Source organism: Oreochromis niloticus, linkage group LG7, assembly GCF_001858045.2.
Source record: "Oreochromis niloticus isolate F11D_XX linkage group LG7, O_niloticus_UMD_NMBU, whole genome shotgun sequence".
Taxonomy (NCBI): domain Eukaryota; kingdom Metazoa; phylum Chordata; class Actinopteri; order Cichliformes; family Cichlidae; genus Oreochromis; species Oreochromis niloticus.
Window position 1 is genome coordinate 63,993,766 of NC_031972.2, and position 16,097 is coordinate 64,009,862.

Sequence of the window (16,097 nt, forward strand, 5' to 3'; positions counted from 1 at the left end):
AACAATCAAACATACAGCACAAATCTAATTAAAAGCCAATCCAAATAAATGAGTCTTAAGCTGCTTTTTAAAAGAATAAATACAATCAAGGCAACGTAAAGATGGAGGGAGAGCATTCCACAACCTGGGGGCCACCGCTCTAAAAGATCTATCACCTCTAGTCTTAAAACGAGTTCGTGAAATTAAAGTTGATTACATCGATTAAGCATCATGAGGTGGAGGGTGGGGGGTGGTTCCCTATTTTTATTTTTTTTGCTGGGAGTTTGCAACCCTATTAGTTAGGTTGCTTAATATTTCTGCTAAGTACTCTTTAAAATACCAGAATAGGGAGGATGGTGCAGGTTTAAGTTTATTAGATTGATCAGTGTTGCTGAACTATGAAATATTTTGGGTGCAGTGTATTTTTTACATACAGGTATAACAGAATAGCTTTAGTGTTGTTGTTTATTTAAACTTGAGTATGAACTTATACAAAATGCAGCAAGATATTAAAAAAAACAGTTTTATTGATTAAAAAACACACTATATCGGATTCATATCGGTATCGGCAGATATCCAAATTTATGATATCGGTATCGGTATCGGACATAAAAAAGTGGTATCGTGCCATCTCTAATTTAAAGTGAAGAAAAATGGGACATGCCTATTTGTGGCTGTAGCTCACGAGGTCACCTGCTAACTGGAAGGTTTGTGGTTCGATCCCAGTCTGCAGACCCAGCTACCCTCTGATGGAGTGTGAATGAGACATGTTGTATAAAGCAAAGGCACTCTACGCCAACCAGTCCCTTTTCCCAAAAATCTGGATGTGCGGTTGGATTATCTGTTCTTAAATAGGAGTGAAAATGCACAACAAGGATCATTTCTATGTTTATATCAGTGTAACAAAAACACCCCAAAACAGGTCAAATCGTCAGTTAATTCGATTAATTTCCCCTCAGTTTGCACCTCTCTCTTTGAAACAAGCCCCACCTGGAGATGTTGGAATGAGCGACTGTGCATCAGACGGTGTTTCACAAGTACTGCAGTACACTCCTGCATCGTGTCCCACACCTAAGAGTCGACGTGCTGTTTAAAAGCATTTTTTAAACATCCAAATCTTTCTGATTCCTATTCTGTCAGTCAGCAGTGTTACACACACACACACACACACACACACACACACACACAGTATCCCACAGCACTATCTAGCTTTCCTTAACTTTTCCCTCACACTGCTTCTTTTCTATGAGCCTGGGTGTGTTGGTGTGTGTGTCTGCGCGTGTTGTGCTGCAGAATTATTAGTCTTCTCGTCATGTCTCTGATGTGAAGCCCCCCTTATCAGCCAGCAAGCAGTAAGCCCCCCCGGCCCCCTCTGCAGCTGTCACTACACCCCCCCACCACCACCGCACAGACTATTCTCCGAGGACAAACTCCCCAACACACACACCAAATACCCACATACACTCAAAACACGGGCGCATACAAATCTCTGTACACAAGCCTTAGCAGTTTTTGACTCACATTCGCACACACACACAATTTTATCTGCTCGTTCGCAGGCCGCATGGCTTGGCAGCCTACAAGGGGGAGAAACATCCACCACCCGTTCCCCCATATCCCCCTTCAAAATCAGCCCTAGCCTCAACACAATCCCAGGAAACAGGAGCGGGGAACACAGGATGGAAGCAGGCCCACGTAACGGTGCATCTTACTCACGCTGGGCGCTCCCTCCGGCCCCCAGCACAGGAAGGCCTCGGTCAGCCACTGAGCCGCTGGAGTGCAGAGTAATGCTCCAATCGAGCTGCTCTCATTAGAGTCAAAAAAAGTCGAGCGCCCGCCCGAGACGGGTGGAAAAAGAAAGATCGACAGAGGCAATAACCACGGCAACTGGCTAATCCAGTGTAAGAGTTTCCTCTCTCCTTCCTTCCTCTTTCCGCCTCCATCTTTCCTTGTTGTTATTGTTTGTGTTGTTTTGTTGTTCAGTCGAGTGCCCCCTTCTTCTGCGCTTCCCGGCAGGCCTGTCTCCTGACTTATTTAGAAGTGTGTTTTCTACCATATTTGAGAAATGAAGAGCAGATTGGTTAATATTTTAAGACATCCCACTTGCAGGGGTGAGGTAGAGACAAAGATGGAAGCAGAGCTGGAGACAAGGGGAGAGGAAAGAGGGAATACGAAGGAGGAATTCTCTTGTTCCTTAACCCCAATTCTAGAATCCATGCTGGGAGCAGAAGCACGCATGAACACACAAACACACACGCAAGGAAAGCCTGCACACAACATGCTGCCTTACAATTGTTAAAGCACATCACTGTGGAGAAAGTATTAGAGAAATCAAACTGTGTGCGTGTGTGTGTCACATCAAACCATGATGTCTTTCACTTAGTTCGTCAAAAATACCAGTAAAAGGTTTGAACAATTAGACATTTTAATAATCAGCTGCATCTGGTAATTGGTTTATTTGAAATGCCAAATAACCATGAATGCAAACAATGAATCTGCAACGAACACAGAGACAAAACTGGAGGTGTGCAACCGTTAAGAGCCTGTAAGTATTATTAAAACATCCATGTTCGTTACTTTTCTGTCTAAACCAGCGGTCTATCACGACCGCTGCCGCTGCCTCGTTATCACACGAGGCAGCTCCTTCACGGAGAATCAGAGAAACGGTTCGAATAATTTGGAGGTATAAACTCTTTCCTTTACAAACGTGCCACACGGTCCTTTCACTGTAGGTGCAGCTCATTTCCTTCCTGACACACAGCAACAAATCGCTTACCTGCACAAGCCACACATAACATGTACAAGAAATATGCATGCCCTCATGATCGCCATGAGTACACACACACAAACACACACTTGACAATGGCTCGCCCCGTGACTTCCCAAAGTGAAGTGAATTCCAATCAGGCACTAAGCAGGACAGCTATTTCTAGGGACAAAGGACAGGGAGAGAAGTGAGGAGGGGTGGAAGGAAAGATGGAGAGGAGGGAGGGAAACAAAGGGTTCTGGTAGCACCCAGGGGAGAAGGCCCAGAGCAGCTGACGTCAGCGTCTGTGTGCTCAGTGTTGGGGTGGGGGAAACGGAGAGCGAGGTTGGCAGAGTTGGTCCTTCAGCCCCCCCAGGGAGCTCTTGAGGCGTGGAGAGAGTAGAGCATGGCTCCCAGCCCCCACATAACCAGGGGCCCAGACAGAAAGCCTGGCAAAAACAGCAGCTCGCTCGGTGGACACAACAATCAGTTGGTTTGAAGAGACAAACAGACTCCGTTAGTGAAATCTGCCCATCTTTAGCTTCATATAAGACGCATCCATGCTCGCTCCTTTCTCTGCGTGTCCATTCTCTCAGGCTCTTCTCCACTCTGCTACACCCCCATCCTATCCTACAGCCCCAACCCTCTCCCCGGAGTTTTGCTTTTCTCTGACATTTGGCTGGACAAAGGCGAGTCACACCTGAGCACTGGGTTAAAACTATTATAGGCCCTCTCCCTGTGGTACACTGCCCTTTGCCACCACCGTCTGTGACTGAAACTCTGCATGTGTGTGTGTGTGCCTGCACACCTGGGTGCACTTTTGTATTAAACTTAGCATACTATGTGTTCAGATTTCCTGCATAGTGTTAGATCAAGGTAAGAAACACGAGGGCTGAAGTAATTCATTATAACAACAGAAGAAGAGATAAAGTGTAAATAGGCCATTTTTGTAATATACTGAGTAATCTGTCACAGTGCAGGCTAGGTCGGGCATTTCAGGTAAGGAAGGAGAAGTGCAGGTAGAGACCGAAGGCCCACTCCGTCTAAGTGACGTGGGACCACGTCTGTAGTTCTTAAAGAAAGATCGGTGTGTTGGTTCCTATCTGGAAAAAGAATCAGAGATGCAGAGATTTGGTGTTTCTCGGTCCACAATAAGACAAACAGGTACAAATAAGCCAAGTGCAACAGCAAAGTACGCCTGCAATCACTACGAATCCCTCGCATGTCTCCAGTCAAAGGAAAATATTACACCAATATTAGAATGGTGTTAATGGAAACCATTGTTCAGCTCATTGGCCATAGTAAGCTCCACAAGCTCTTTTTACAACTGTTACAACACTAACTGTAAGTATCACATCACTGTCCCTCAGGTGACACCTGTCCTTAACAAAGCATGGACCAAAGTCACCACATGTGACTCAAACTGTTGTTGTTTGTGTGTCATTCAGTCAGGTTCCAGTTTACATGTAAATGTGTGAAAATTCACAACATATTTAGCCACAAATGTAAATGATCCAAAGACGGGGGGTCAGTATGGAAAGTTGTCCAGTATCGGACGACCTGAAGACACACAGATGTCCCCACGATGCTGGTATAATCAAAAAGGGAATATGTATATATTTATGGAAACTCTAAATGACTGTAACCACTTACAGTTACAATAAAAACAACAACATGTCATTCTGACAGAGGGCGGGGTTTAAGGTTACACAAGAGGTTTTTTTCAGCTGCACATTCAAAAAAAATTTGGCAATCTGTAAAGCCATCATTCAAAAGCCACCAATAAAACACTGCCCTCATTTAGAAAGATTACAAAGCCTCGATTACCACTGAAGTGCACACATAGGTGTGAAACCTGAATGAGGACTTGAACAATGCAGTGAACTCCTGCCTTCAAAGTACCAAGTGGAGAAAAACAGCTTCAATGAAGTGCATAACAAATGTAAAGCATCAAACAGGGTGTGGGAGACAGAGGTGGGGAAAAAGTGAAAGAAAGAGTGGAAAAACAGAGGGAGGGAGGGAGACAGGGGCTGCTGTGGGGCCAGTCACCACAGGGTAGATGTGTGTGTGCGCGAGTCTGTGCGTGTGTGTGTTGGGAGGGCACAGTGGGGAGGTTGGGGGCATGGAGGAAGGGATCAGAGCATTGGGGCCAGCTCCACAGGGAACAGAGATGATGGGGAGAGAATGGAGGAGGCTTATGGGGGGAAGGGAGACAGGGTGAAAGGAAGGGATGTGGTCAGTTTAGAGTTTGAGAACTCAGCAGGGAGGGACGGCAAGTAGGGAGGGAGGGAGGGAGAAAAGGAGCGAGACACTGCGGTCTGTGTGCTCTAAGAAAGACTGAGGAGAGGAGGCGAGGAGAGGAGAGAGGAGATATGACACAGAACAAAATGGTCAAATAAAGGGGAAAAAAGCAAAAGTGGAGAGAGTGACGGGAGCTGTGGGCTCTTGGGAAGAGAGAGCCCACTCACAGCAGTGAGGGAGCTGAGGAAAAAGGTTCCAGGTGTCGGCGGCGGGGGGGGGTCCTGGATCCAATGGAATGGCCTGTTCCTCATTATCCCGACATCCCCCCCTCACACACACGGCCCCGTGACGACTCTATCCTAACATCCACACATGAAAACATGGAGATACTGACACACAGTAAACACATGTGGATCATGTCAGGTACCTGCTTTCCAAACCAAAGCAGGATTATACACAAACAAACACACAACGCGCTTCTACACCCTCAGCTGTGCTCCAGAGGAAAAATAAAATCAATGACACATTCGTGTTTTTGTTTGCTGGGTTTTTCAAACACCTCCACACTGAGAACATGGAAACAGTCAAAGTTTGGCCAACGAAACATTGATTTCATGCAATTTTGTGTAGTAGCGCCATCACTAAGGGCAACCAGCTCCATAGTGCGCCAGGTTAGGATTTCTGGGTAAGTACTTTTTCAGTACTTTTGCATTGTTTTGTGTTATATCTAATTTTGGGTTACACATTCACTGATCCCTCGGGGGTCACGTCAGGAAAATCAAACATGCAGAGTTTCCTGCTGTGTGAACGAGGGAGCAGCCTCATATATATTTACTGTCTGTTTCATATCCACAGCAACGTGTGGAGATATCATTAGTCACCATGAAAGGAACGAACGTAAGCCAGCTCAAGTAGTGGTGCTATCCTATTAATGTGCTAATGTTTCAACTGAGCCTGCTGTCTCCAATGGGGTGGTCCAGTTACACAGTTTAACATACTGCTGCAACAGTTACCTCCAAAAGTCACACCCACACCAACCGTCACATTTACCTGTGGGTCTTTCCCATGGGAGTGACAGCCAATCGCTGCCTTGCTTTCAACTTTGTCTTGTAACAAAGATCTGTGAGTATTATTAAATTCTGTTCTTTGCATTCTTTTGGCGGCGAAGAAAGACACAAGCTCAAAGTGGTCTAACTCAAAAAGTGATCTTTAATTTTGCATTTTCTGGGAAATGGAAAAAAGTCATACTCAGGACAGCAGGTACAATCTCTGTGAGTTAAGAGCATCTGATGTACAATCACAGATTAAACTAACAAATTAAACCCTTTTAGCGCCGCAGTACGTCTTTGTGCGACAGTCCAACGCTCCTGTCTCGTCCCAAGCAGACGCTCTTCTTGTCCTGAATGCAGCGTCCACTCGAGAATGAAAAAGACACCCGGTGAAAGCTAAACTGCCTCGACTGCGGAGAGCCAACAGACGTTATTTATTCAGAGATATGTAAATGTATATTTCTATAATGTTGCTGTGTAAATATTTGATCAATAAACGCACTGAGACACTCGGAGAGAAGCTGCAAAGCCTTTGGCTGAAGAATTCTAATGAATGTTCGGAGACAGAAGCGCTCGTCTGGATTTCAATGCAAAATCAGACGCACTTTACTGGACTATGGATTTAAGCATTTCCATTTTACACACACACAAATATTTACTCTCTGCAAGATCTACAGACAGTCACACAAGGACAGAGAGAGAGGAGAGATGAGAGAGACAGAAGAGGGGAAGAAGAAGGAAGTTACATTTTTAATCGAGTGTTTCTTTTCCTCGGAGCAAAGTAGGGCTGAATACAAGGGGGTGAGCTGGTGCCAACACACACACAACACACTTTCTCGTGTCCTTTGGCAAATTCTTCTTTTTCACTCTTCCCTTTTTTCTTACTTAATGCAAGAGAGTCAAAGTAGGAGGAGAGGGAGGAGGAGGGGGGAAAAGGGGGGAAACGAAAGGAAGAAAAGAGAGAGGGGAAGAGAGAAAACGTCCCCGCAGAGTCTTTCTCCCTTCCTGGAGCGAGCGAGGGCCCCTGCAGCGCCGCCTGTGTAATTTCCAGTGGCAGTGAATACAGGTATTAATAAAAGCCCCATGGGGAAGAGCACACAATATAACCCTACATTTTCAGGCATTATGAAAGGAAGCCCCCAGGGGTCCTCGGGCTCAAATTTCTGAGATGCAGGCATTGTAAAAAGACGCCCCCGGGGGAGGACCCCGCAATAGAAATCTGCTGAATTCAAAGCATTTCCAGAGCCCTGGTGGGAGCCATTACTCCCACTGGAGGGGGAGAGATTTTTTCTTCTTCTCCTCTCTCCTTCCAACCGCTCTCTCTCTTTTTTACCAAACATGTGTTGCTGACATGTTGACAGATTGCTCAGTGAGGTGTTTAGGTGCATGCACAAGGCATGTCTGCTGAGACACAAGCTCCCTCCCTCTCTCCCTCCCTCCTTCCCTCCTTCCCTTGCCAGTTCCCAAGTTCCATCCCTCCCTCCCTCCCTCCGACTGCAAACCTCTCAGCGCGCCCAAAACTGCTCCCATCCATATTTCATAAAGGAGAAAGTAGGCTGAAAGAGAGAGAGACGGAGGCAGAGAGAGGACGCAAAGAGTTTAGGCAAGAGGGAGAGAGCGAGGGAGAGAGGTGAGGGAAAAAGAGGAAAAAGGGAAGATAAAGAGAGACAAAGTGGGATCAAGGGAGGGGAACGGGAGGAGGAGAGGACAGATAAAGAGAAATAGAGCGATGTAGAGAGTGGGAGAACTCTGCAGTGAAAAATGAACCCTGTGATGAAAAATGACTTCACAACAACCCTTCTCCGTCTCACCCCCTCCCTGCTATCCCTCCCTCTCCCTCTCTGCATGTTGCAGCCCCTCACACCTCCCCCTTTCTGCTTCTGCCGCTCTCCTCCCTCCATCCCCCTCTCCTCTGGTGCCGGGCTCCTGCTCTCTCCCTGGAAAACCTGAGCGGCAGCCAGCTGTGTCTGTGTGTGCGCTGTGCACTTGTATGTATGCCAAGGGCTTAGCACAGGAATCTTCGGGCCACCCCCGGGTACAGACACACAGAGGGAAGGAAAGGAGGGAGGGAAGAAGGGGGCAGTGGGGCAGAAAGAGAGAAGAGGGGCACATGGCGAAGAACGGGAGGGACGAGTAAAAGACAGGAGGCGAGAAAAAAGGGAAAACACATCTATTTTTATTTGTTTTGTCAGCCAACAGCAGCTACTGGACAGGAAGTGTCGTCCCGGCGAGCGCCGGGCTGTAGTTTTACCTTACACCCCTCCTATCTGTGATCTGTGGTTTTAATATGAGTCTCGGCCTCGCAGGACTCAGCTGCTATCCCGACGACAGACGCGGCGAGGTGCGTGTGCGCCTCTGTGTGTGCGTTTGTGACAGCGGGTGGCGACAGACGGTGAGAGCTTAGCTGTGGGAAGACGTCCCGCGGGAGGCAAACCAGCCACCCAAGGGCCCACGCGCTAACAGACTCCTCCCTGCTCCGTGTGCTTCTCCTCTTCTCCCCTTACCCCTCCACCAAGTTTGGCCTGCACTCTCCACCCCTCCTCTTCACCTGTCTTCATTCGGTCCCCCGCCACTTTGGGTCCCCCAATTCTCTTCTTTTCCTCCCTTATTTCCTTCGTTATCTCCTGCTCCCTCCCAGCTAGACAGGCTCGCTGGAAATCTGTGCTCTCTCCCGCCGAGAGAGGAAAAAGAATAGACAAGAGTGCAGCTGTATGCGCTCAGTTACCACAGACCTCACAAATACCTTCAGAAAGAATATGCGCAGTATCCCGCTCTCTTCCTGCACGGACGCACACATTCACCATTTTCCACCCACACTGTCTCACCCAGCCACTCGCTGGGTTAATGACTTGCTATTTGTCACTGACAACGGCAGTTTCCACCCCCCCGCCTTGACTGACAGCTCCCTCGTTTACTTGGTGCCTACCTTCTCAACACTTCCTCCTCTCCCTCAAGTGCTTTTTACTGACATCTTTAACAATCTCTCGCCCTCTCGCACTTCTCACTCACACCTAGCATGAGTGTGGACGTTGTTGACTGTGTGTGTGTGTGTACACGCAGATCTGTGTGTGTGCCAGCTTTTTTCTACATGTATTGTAACAGACAGTGGCCTTCGTAGCCGTTTGAATCTCTAAACACATCACACTGACTGATCCTTGGAATGCTGCGGCCTGCAAGACAGCTTTTGGGTTTCCTTAATAGGATGTGGGTGTCTGCTTGTGTCTGTGTGTTCATGTGGCAGAGGAAGGCCAGAGAATGTTCTCCATTTGATCTGTAGGAGGCTTTTTTGCTGCTCCTCTTCTCCTCGGGGAGCCTCTGCTCCACATTCTGACTCCTACCGAGACCCATCAACACTCCCCCGACTCACGCTCTCAGTCTGTCCCTCTCGCACCGTACTGCACACACACAGGATATAGACCCGCATGTACTAAAAGCAGCAGACACACATCACACATAAAAATATCATACACTATATACACCTCAGCAAGGCAGCTCACCCAGAGCCACTAAGGGGTGTGGAAGAGTTGAGAATATAAAGCAGCACCGTGCACTTAAATAAAACAGTGTTGCACAAACGTAACAAACAAACTGAGCATTAACAACGTCAGTACAACTACGTGTGCGTTAACCATATGATTACAGGGCATGCTGGAAGAAACACACACACATCTTATTCACAATTCAAACAGCAGAGCCGTCACAGAAGCTTAATGCTGCAGTGGAACAGAATAACAACAGTATTGTAATCGAGGCACATAATCTCTATCTCACACACACAACCAGCTGAGCTATCAGGCTCATGCACATTAATGTGGCATTACATTGACCAGATGTGTGGGGTCTGTGGGTATGTGCGTGTTTGAGTGGGTGAATACACATTTATGTGTCATTGATCTGTGCCACTGTGTGCGTGCGCGTGTGTTTGTCCAATTTCCACTCAAATTAATGGCGCCTCTTTATAGGCCTTCTGCTAGAGTGGCACTGAATTACTTGGTGCTTCACTCTCGCACCTGGGACCCATTCAGTGTTACAGCAGCAGCTAGCTGCTAACCTGGGACCCATTTGCAACAAAAGTATAGTTAGCATTACAGATACCAGAGTGTGTGTGTGTGTGTGTGTGTGTGCGTGCAGAGAACTCAGGACTAACTAACCACTGCTCTCAAGCTACAAATCGAGGCTCACAAATGTAGACAAAGTAATCGTCAGTAACTGATACTGAAAATGTAACTAATGTAACTAAGATTGGCACTAAAATCTGAAAAGTTTAAATATTATGTGACAGAGATTTAGAGACGCAGCAGGCAGAACAGACTGAGTTTGGATTTGTGGGAGGATGACATCATTAAATAGTGGCCTAAGTTTTCATTTACATCTATTGCACAGGGTAAAAGGCCTTCACATAAAAACAACAGAGTAGCAATGGAGGGAGGCCTTATTTTAGACTATGTGCCATGCTAAAGCTAATGTGTTATCCCTGCTATGCAAACTGACCACTTCCTGTTACCATTTCAGAGTAAAAACCTGCTGCATGTTAATGAGCAGAAAACCTTTTTTTTAAACACAACTTTTTGTGAAACATCGAAGAGTCCAGAGGTAGACAAGTCAAATTTGATGACATGTATTTGTAGGGGAAGCCTTTAAATGTTTATAGTGATCGGTCATTTTAGGAGACCCAACATTTAATTCTGTAAATGTTTTATTTGAGGAAATACAGTGATAAGAGTTTCACCAAGAACGTAAATGCTTTGAGAAATTTGTAGGACTATGGCTGATTTAAAAAAAAAATCTTCTTTAAATTTGAGTTGAGTTTTTCTTTTCCTGGTTATGAACTTCAGCACAAAGTCCACTAAATTTATAATTCTATTCCTACAAGACATGAAACCCTCTATCAAGAGAGTTCAGGGTTAATGAGGAGCTGCTGTCATGTATCCCATAATAACAATATTTTGGGGTGAACAAGAGATTAATACTGAGAAGCCAATTTTGGATTTAGTCTTCTGTGTTTTGATCTTTTCCTTTTTTCTGTCACATAGCGTCACCTCTCAGTAACTTTTTTCCATGCTGATTCAAAGCTAACAGCAAGCTAGCATCATAGCTAGCTACTCCTGGCAAGATGGTCCCATCTGTCACCCTCAACCAAGATGGCCGATATCCGAGTCGTTTGGTTTCTGCTCTGGGACAAACATCAAACTACATCAAACTCCAGAAAGCATGAACACATTACCTCACTCATGCAGATTCAGAGTGGCGTTTGTTTATTCCCAGCAGTCTTTGCTTCATATGTGTGTGCGTGTGTGAGTCCATGCTTCGACTCCCCCGGGCCTCCACCAGAGAATTCAAAAGGACTCTTTATTCTTCATTTAGCCTTCTCCTCAATAATAACCACAGAGCGGTGGTCCCACCACGAACTTCATACGTACTCTCTTCTGCATGCTCACGTGCACGCACACACAAGACTAATAAACATGTATGCTTTACACACGATGACACACGCCAACACATGCACAAAACTCTGCACACATCCCGCCGAGCCGTGGGATTACTGTGCAATCTCAACCGCTCTTTCTCCAGGGAAAAACATGTTTTATTATTTCATTTCATTTCTTTCGACTGCGCTACCTCTCACCCTCCCCCCTCCTCCCTCAGCTTTCTCACTCAGCAACATGTAGCCCTCCCCAGACTCCTCTGCTGAAATCACAGGCCACATCCCGTGCTCTGACAGCAGCTCTGAGCTGCTGGCCCTGTGATGCTCTGAGTGTGCACTCTGTGTGTCTGTGAACTGACATGGACATGCAAATGAAGGGATCTTCAACTTTTAATTTTTTAAGTGAATATCAGTGTAATATTAATGTAACCAAACAATCTGCTCTTTAAGTCTGTCATCATTAGACGTTTCAGGTCCCAAAGTCAAACGAACACTGCGGCATCACTGAGAGTTACAAACTGTCTAAATTCTTTCATCTTTAATAAAATGATCAGCGTTGCTGCTTTACCAGGTGTAACAATTAAGTTTAACATCCAGGCATCCATGAAAACAGGATTTATTAAATTTAACAGAGTTAGAAGTTAGCAGGAAGTTAGCTCGCTAGCTTCCACCTAAACATGATATAGCATGTTCTGACTGAGAGATTTCTGAAACATTCAAACGTACAGCTCTGCTATCACTTCCAACATAAATGAAGACAGAAAACTAAACAGCAGTGACGTTTGTAGGGTTACTGAAGTTGGGCTAGCTGCTATATAATGATGTGCCATGTGGTGGCTAGCGACACAGCTATGTTAGCATAGCATAAACACAGTGAAGCTGGAGGATGCAATCGCATGGCAGGATGCTGTAAACGGACCAAACTTCAGTCAGGAGAACAACTGAGATAATCCATCCACAATACGAGGTTAGTCATTAATATACTGCTGCATGGGCTGGGCTGTAGTTACAACGGAAGGGTTTAAAAACTGAGCTTTAAAATGAATAGCGGTAATAAAAACCGAGAGAGGCCGACAGTGATCACTGACTGGTTTTAGGGGTTTGTTGAGATTACATAGAACAAGATACAAAGCATTTAAAAACACAACAACCTTAATAAACGCAGAGTATTTTGGACCCAGTAGCAGGGCTCATACGCCATCACTTAAAGACCTGACAGAGTCAGCTGTGACCAGTGTGAATGAATCTCCTGCTGTTTTCAGTAAAACCTTCTTATTGAGCTCCACGTCTTGAGCTCATCCCCACAGAGCAGGAGGAGGAATGAGGACGTCTGCCATTCGTCTGTCCTCGTGTTCTTCTAAATATTTGTTATGACGCCACACTAACAAAAGTAAACGTAAAACACTGATTTTGTATTACTGCAACTTCATAACCTGCATGTGAGACAAAGCACTACATGAAATTCTAGTGGGACTTCATGTCAAACCAGCGGGTGAATCAGAGGTAGATGAAGCGGGGCTCTCACCATCTACATTACCCACTCCTGTAGAAACACCATCTTTACCCGTTTAAACAAAGCCCTCCGCCCCCCTCCCTGCTCCTTCATCCCCCCTATCAAAAGTAAACACACATACCCACAGACGCCAAGGGGAGACTGCCTCGCAGTAGTGAGAAAGTAAGTGTGCGTTTGTGTGTCGGCTTGTTAAGGGACTGTTTGGATTAATCTGTAGGAACCAGATGCCCCCGCTGTGTTCCTTTCAGTCCCTCCATTAATTACACCGTTACTAATAACGGCCTTTGTGTGTGTGTGTGTGTGTGTGTGTCCATCCCTGTGGGACACACGCTATGGGTAGGTGTGATTCCTATAGCTATAGGTATTCAGAGAACAGTGCAGGACCCGTGTCACTAAGGTAGTCCAGTGATTCTTCATGATACAGCTGTTTGATGTTAATTTGAAAGCACGCCACCTTTCCTGCTGGAAACCACGCTGCACTTTTAACTGTACAGTAGATATGTTGATGTAATATGATAAATGAGGTTTAATTAGGTCCTGATTGACAAGATATTGAGGATTAAGTGCACCATGTACAGGTATCTTTGGCATACCTTAACATGAAATTTCCCCTTGTGGGACTAATAAAGGTATCTTAGCTTATCTTATCATGACTCTGCACACTGCCCTGCACTGCATTCACTGTTTTATGATAAAGTATCACACAGTAATGGGAGCCTGGCCAGTTAAAACAAAAAAAACACAATCACATTACCAGTCTTACCAGCTGGGCAGTGGTTGGTTCTGTGCTCAGTGAGCTCAGCCAGACAGTCAAAGTCCTGTTGACAGTTGTCACAGGTGAAGATGGATTCGTCGTCCAAGTCATCGTCGTGATCTCGGTCATCGCGGTCCTCGTGCTCGTCTGGTTCTCCGTCTTCAGCACCGGTCCCCTCTTTGGGGTCGGCGTCTCTTTCAGATGCCACTATGTCTGCAGAGAAACACATTACAAGTTTAGTCGTTGTTACTGTGAACGATCACAGTTCGGATCTTTGTGCCATTCGATATGATGCCATCCCATTCAAATATTCACTGCCCTCTGTTTCACCCAGTTTCACTCTGCTGTCATTTTAGGTTAGGCTGCCGTGCCCGTCACTTAGACCTGCAGGTATTTCACAGGTGTTTTTGCAATAAGCTTTATTTAGAGTACAGCATATGTTAGTGACATTTGTTCACACGGATTCACAGAACAAACCAAACTTTTCAATGTTTTCTTGCCTTTTAAATAATTAATTGGTGTTGTTGTATTTCTTTTGTTCCTGCTGTCACACTCCGTTATTCTGTTCAGTTTGAGATGTCAAATTCAATTTCACATTGAAACACTTCCAAAAAGGCTTTTTATGTTAGAAGAATAGAGTTGGTATTATCACCTCCAAGACTCCTTGACAGGACTTACAGTTTTTTCTGATGGCTTAAGCACATTTTTTGTAACTATTGGCTATTTTTGCAAAACTCTACTCACAAATAAGAAAACCCTAAACAAAATCAGCAAAACATTGTAGTTTTCTTGCAAAAGCTAATAACTCTTGCTTAACTTTCCAAACCTTTGTAAAAATTGTATTTTCGTATCAAACAGTTAACACAAGCCATCACATTAATAAGCACACAATGCACCAACTACACACTGATGGTATGAATGAAAAACACATCTGGCTTTTGCTTTCTCTGTGCACAAGGTAGGCTATGTCAGTTTGAGCTCATACTTTTGTCATAGATCCGTAAGCATTGAGGGATCCAAACTTCAAGTACTGGTGTTTATTCACACACATCAAAACAAACACAAGTGTTTATTTCTAAGTCCAAACAAAACAGTAATTTCACTGAGGAAAAAAAAGAAATCAGTCTACATCGTGTCGTCTCTCTGGGTCCGGCCACAAAATTTCATCTACATCACATGCAATGTCCTCTAGTCCAAGGCACCGGGGAAAATATCTTCTGGAATGGCGTATCCAGGTCTGACATGATGCCTGGTCAGTATCCCCACATGCCTCCTCCATTGCCTGTAAAAGGGCTATGCATTGATGGGGATGACGGTAGACCTTCCAGCGCCAGGCAGAGAAGAACTCTTCAATTGGATTCAAGAATGGAGAGTGTGGGGGGAGGATGAGTACAGTGAAGAGTGGGTGATCTGTAAACCAGTTGCAGACCAAAGCAGCCCTATAGAAACTAACATTGTCCCATATGGTGACGTATCTGGTCTGCTCTGGTCTCTGAACATTGGTGAGCATGTCATGTAAGGTGTCCAGGAATGTAATAATGTGTGCAGTGTTATATGGGCCCAGGGTTGCATGATGGTGAACAACACCATTTTGACTTATAGCTGCACACATAGTTGTGTTACCACCACGTTGTCCTGGGACATTGATTATGGCACGGTGTCCAATAATGTTCCTGCCACGTCTCCTTGTCTTAGTGAGGTGAAAACCAGCCTCATCCACAACAAACTGCTCATGACCCATCTGCCTCTAGCTCCATCACTCTCTGGACAAGACAAAACAAATGCAGCACAGCAGGCACATGCACAGCACTACAGTATGCACTTCCAGATTCAGTAAGGCAAGGCAAGGCAAGTTTATTTATATAGCACAATTCAACAACAAGGTGATTCAAAGTGCTTTACAGAGACATTAAAAACAAAAACATGATTTGAATTTGATTAAAACAAGCAAACAAACAAACAAACAAACAAACAAACAAACAAACAAAACAGTATATAAAATCAAATATCAAAACAGTAGATAAAATCAGAACAGTAGATAAAATCAGTAGTTAAAAAGTAGGTTTTGAAATTTAAACTTAAGTGTGGATTTGGTGCTTTATTCAAATGCAGCTGAGAATAGGTGAGTCTTCAACCTGGTTTTAAATAAACTGAGTGTTTCAGCTGATCTGAGGCTTTCTGGGAGTTTGTTCCAGATATAAGGAGCATAAAAGCTGAATGCAGCTTCTCCGTGTCTGGTTCTGACTCTGGGGACTGATAACAGACCGGATCCAGATGACCTGAGGGATCTGGAAGGTTCATACTGGGTCAGGAGGTCACTGATGTATTTCGGTCCTAAACCATTCAGAGCTTTATAGACCAGCATCAGAACTTTAAAGTCTATCCTCTGA

General features: G+C 45.2%; 1 protein-coding gene across 6 annotated transcripts in view; it reads right to left on the reverse strand.

Annotated features, from left to right (window-relative positions):
- The window catches only part of znf423 (zinc finger protein 423), a 131,345-nt gene that overhangs the window by 74,792 nt on the left and 40,456 nt on the right, over window positions 1-16,097 (reverse strand). For 4 of the 6 annotated variants that reach the window (XM_019361973.2, XM_005463054.4, XM_005463053.4 and 1 more), the window contains exon 3: window positions 13,717-13,920. The exons of 1 other annotated variant lie outside the window; for it this stretch is intronic. In XM_019361973.2, coding sequence (XP_019217518.1) covers window positions 13,717-13,920 — 204 coding nt within the window. Of the gene's footprint in view, window positions 1-8,758; window positions 8,835-13,716; window positions 13,921-16,097 lie in introns of those variants that run through there. One more of the 6 variants, XM_025909312.1, reaches the window with a different exon arrangement.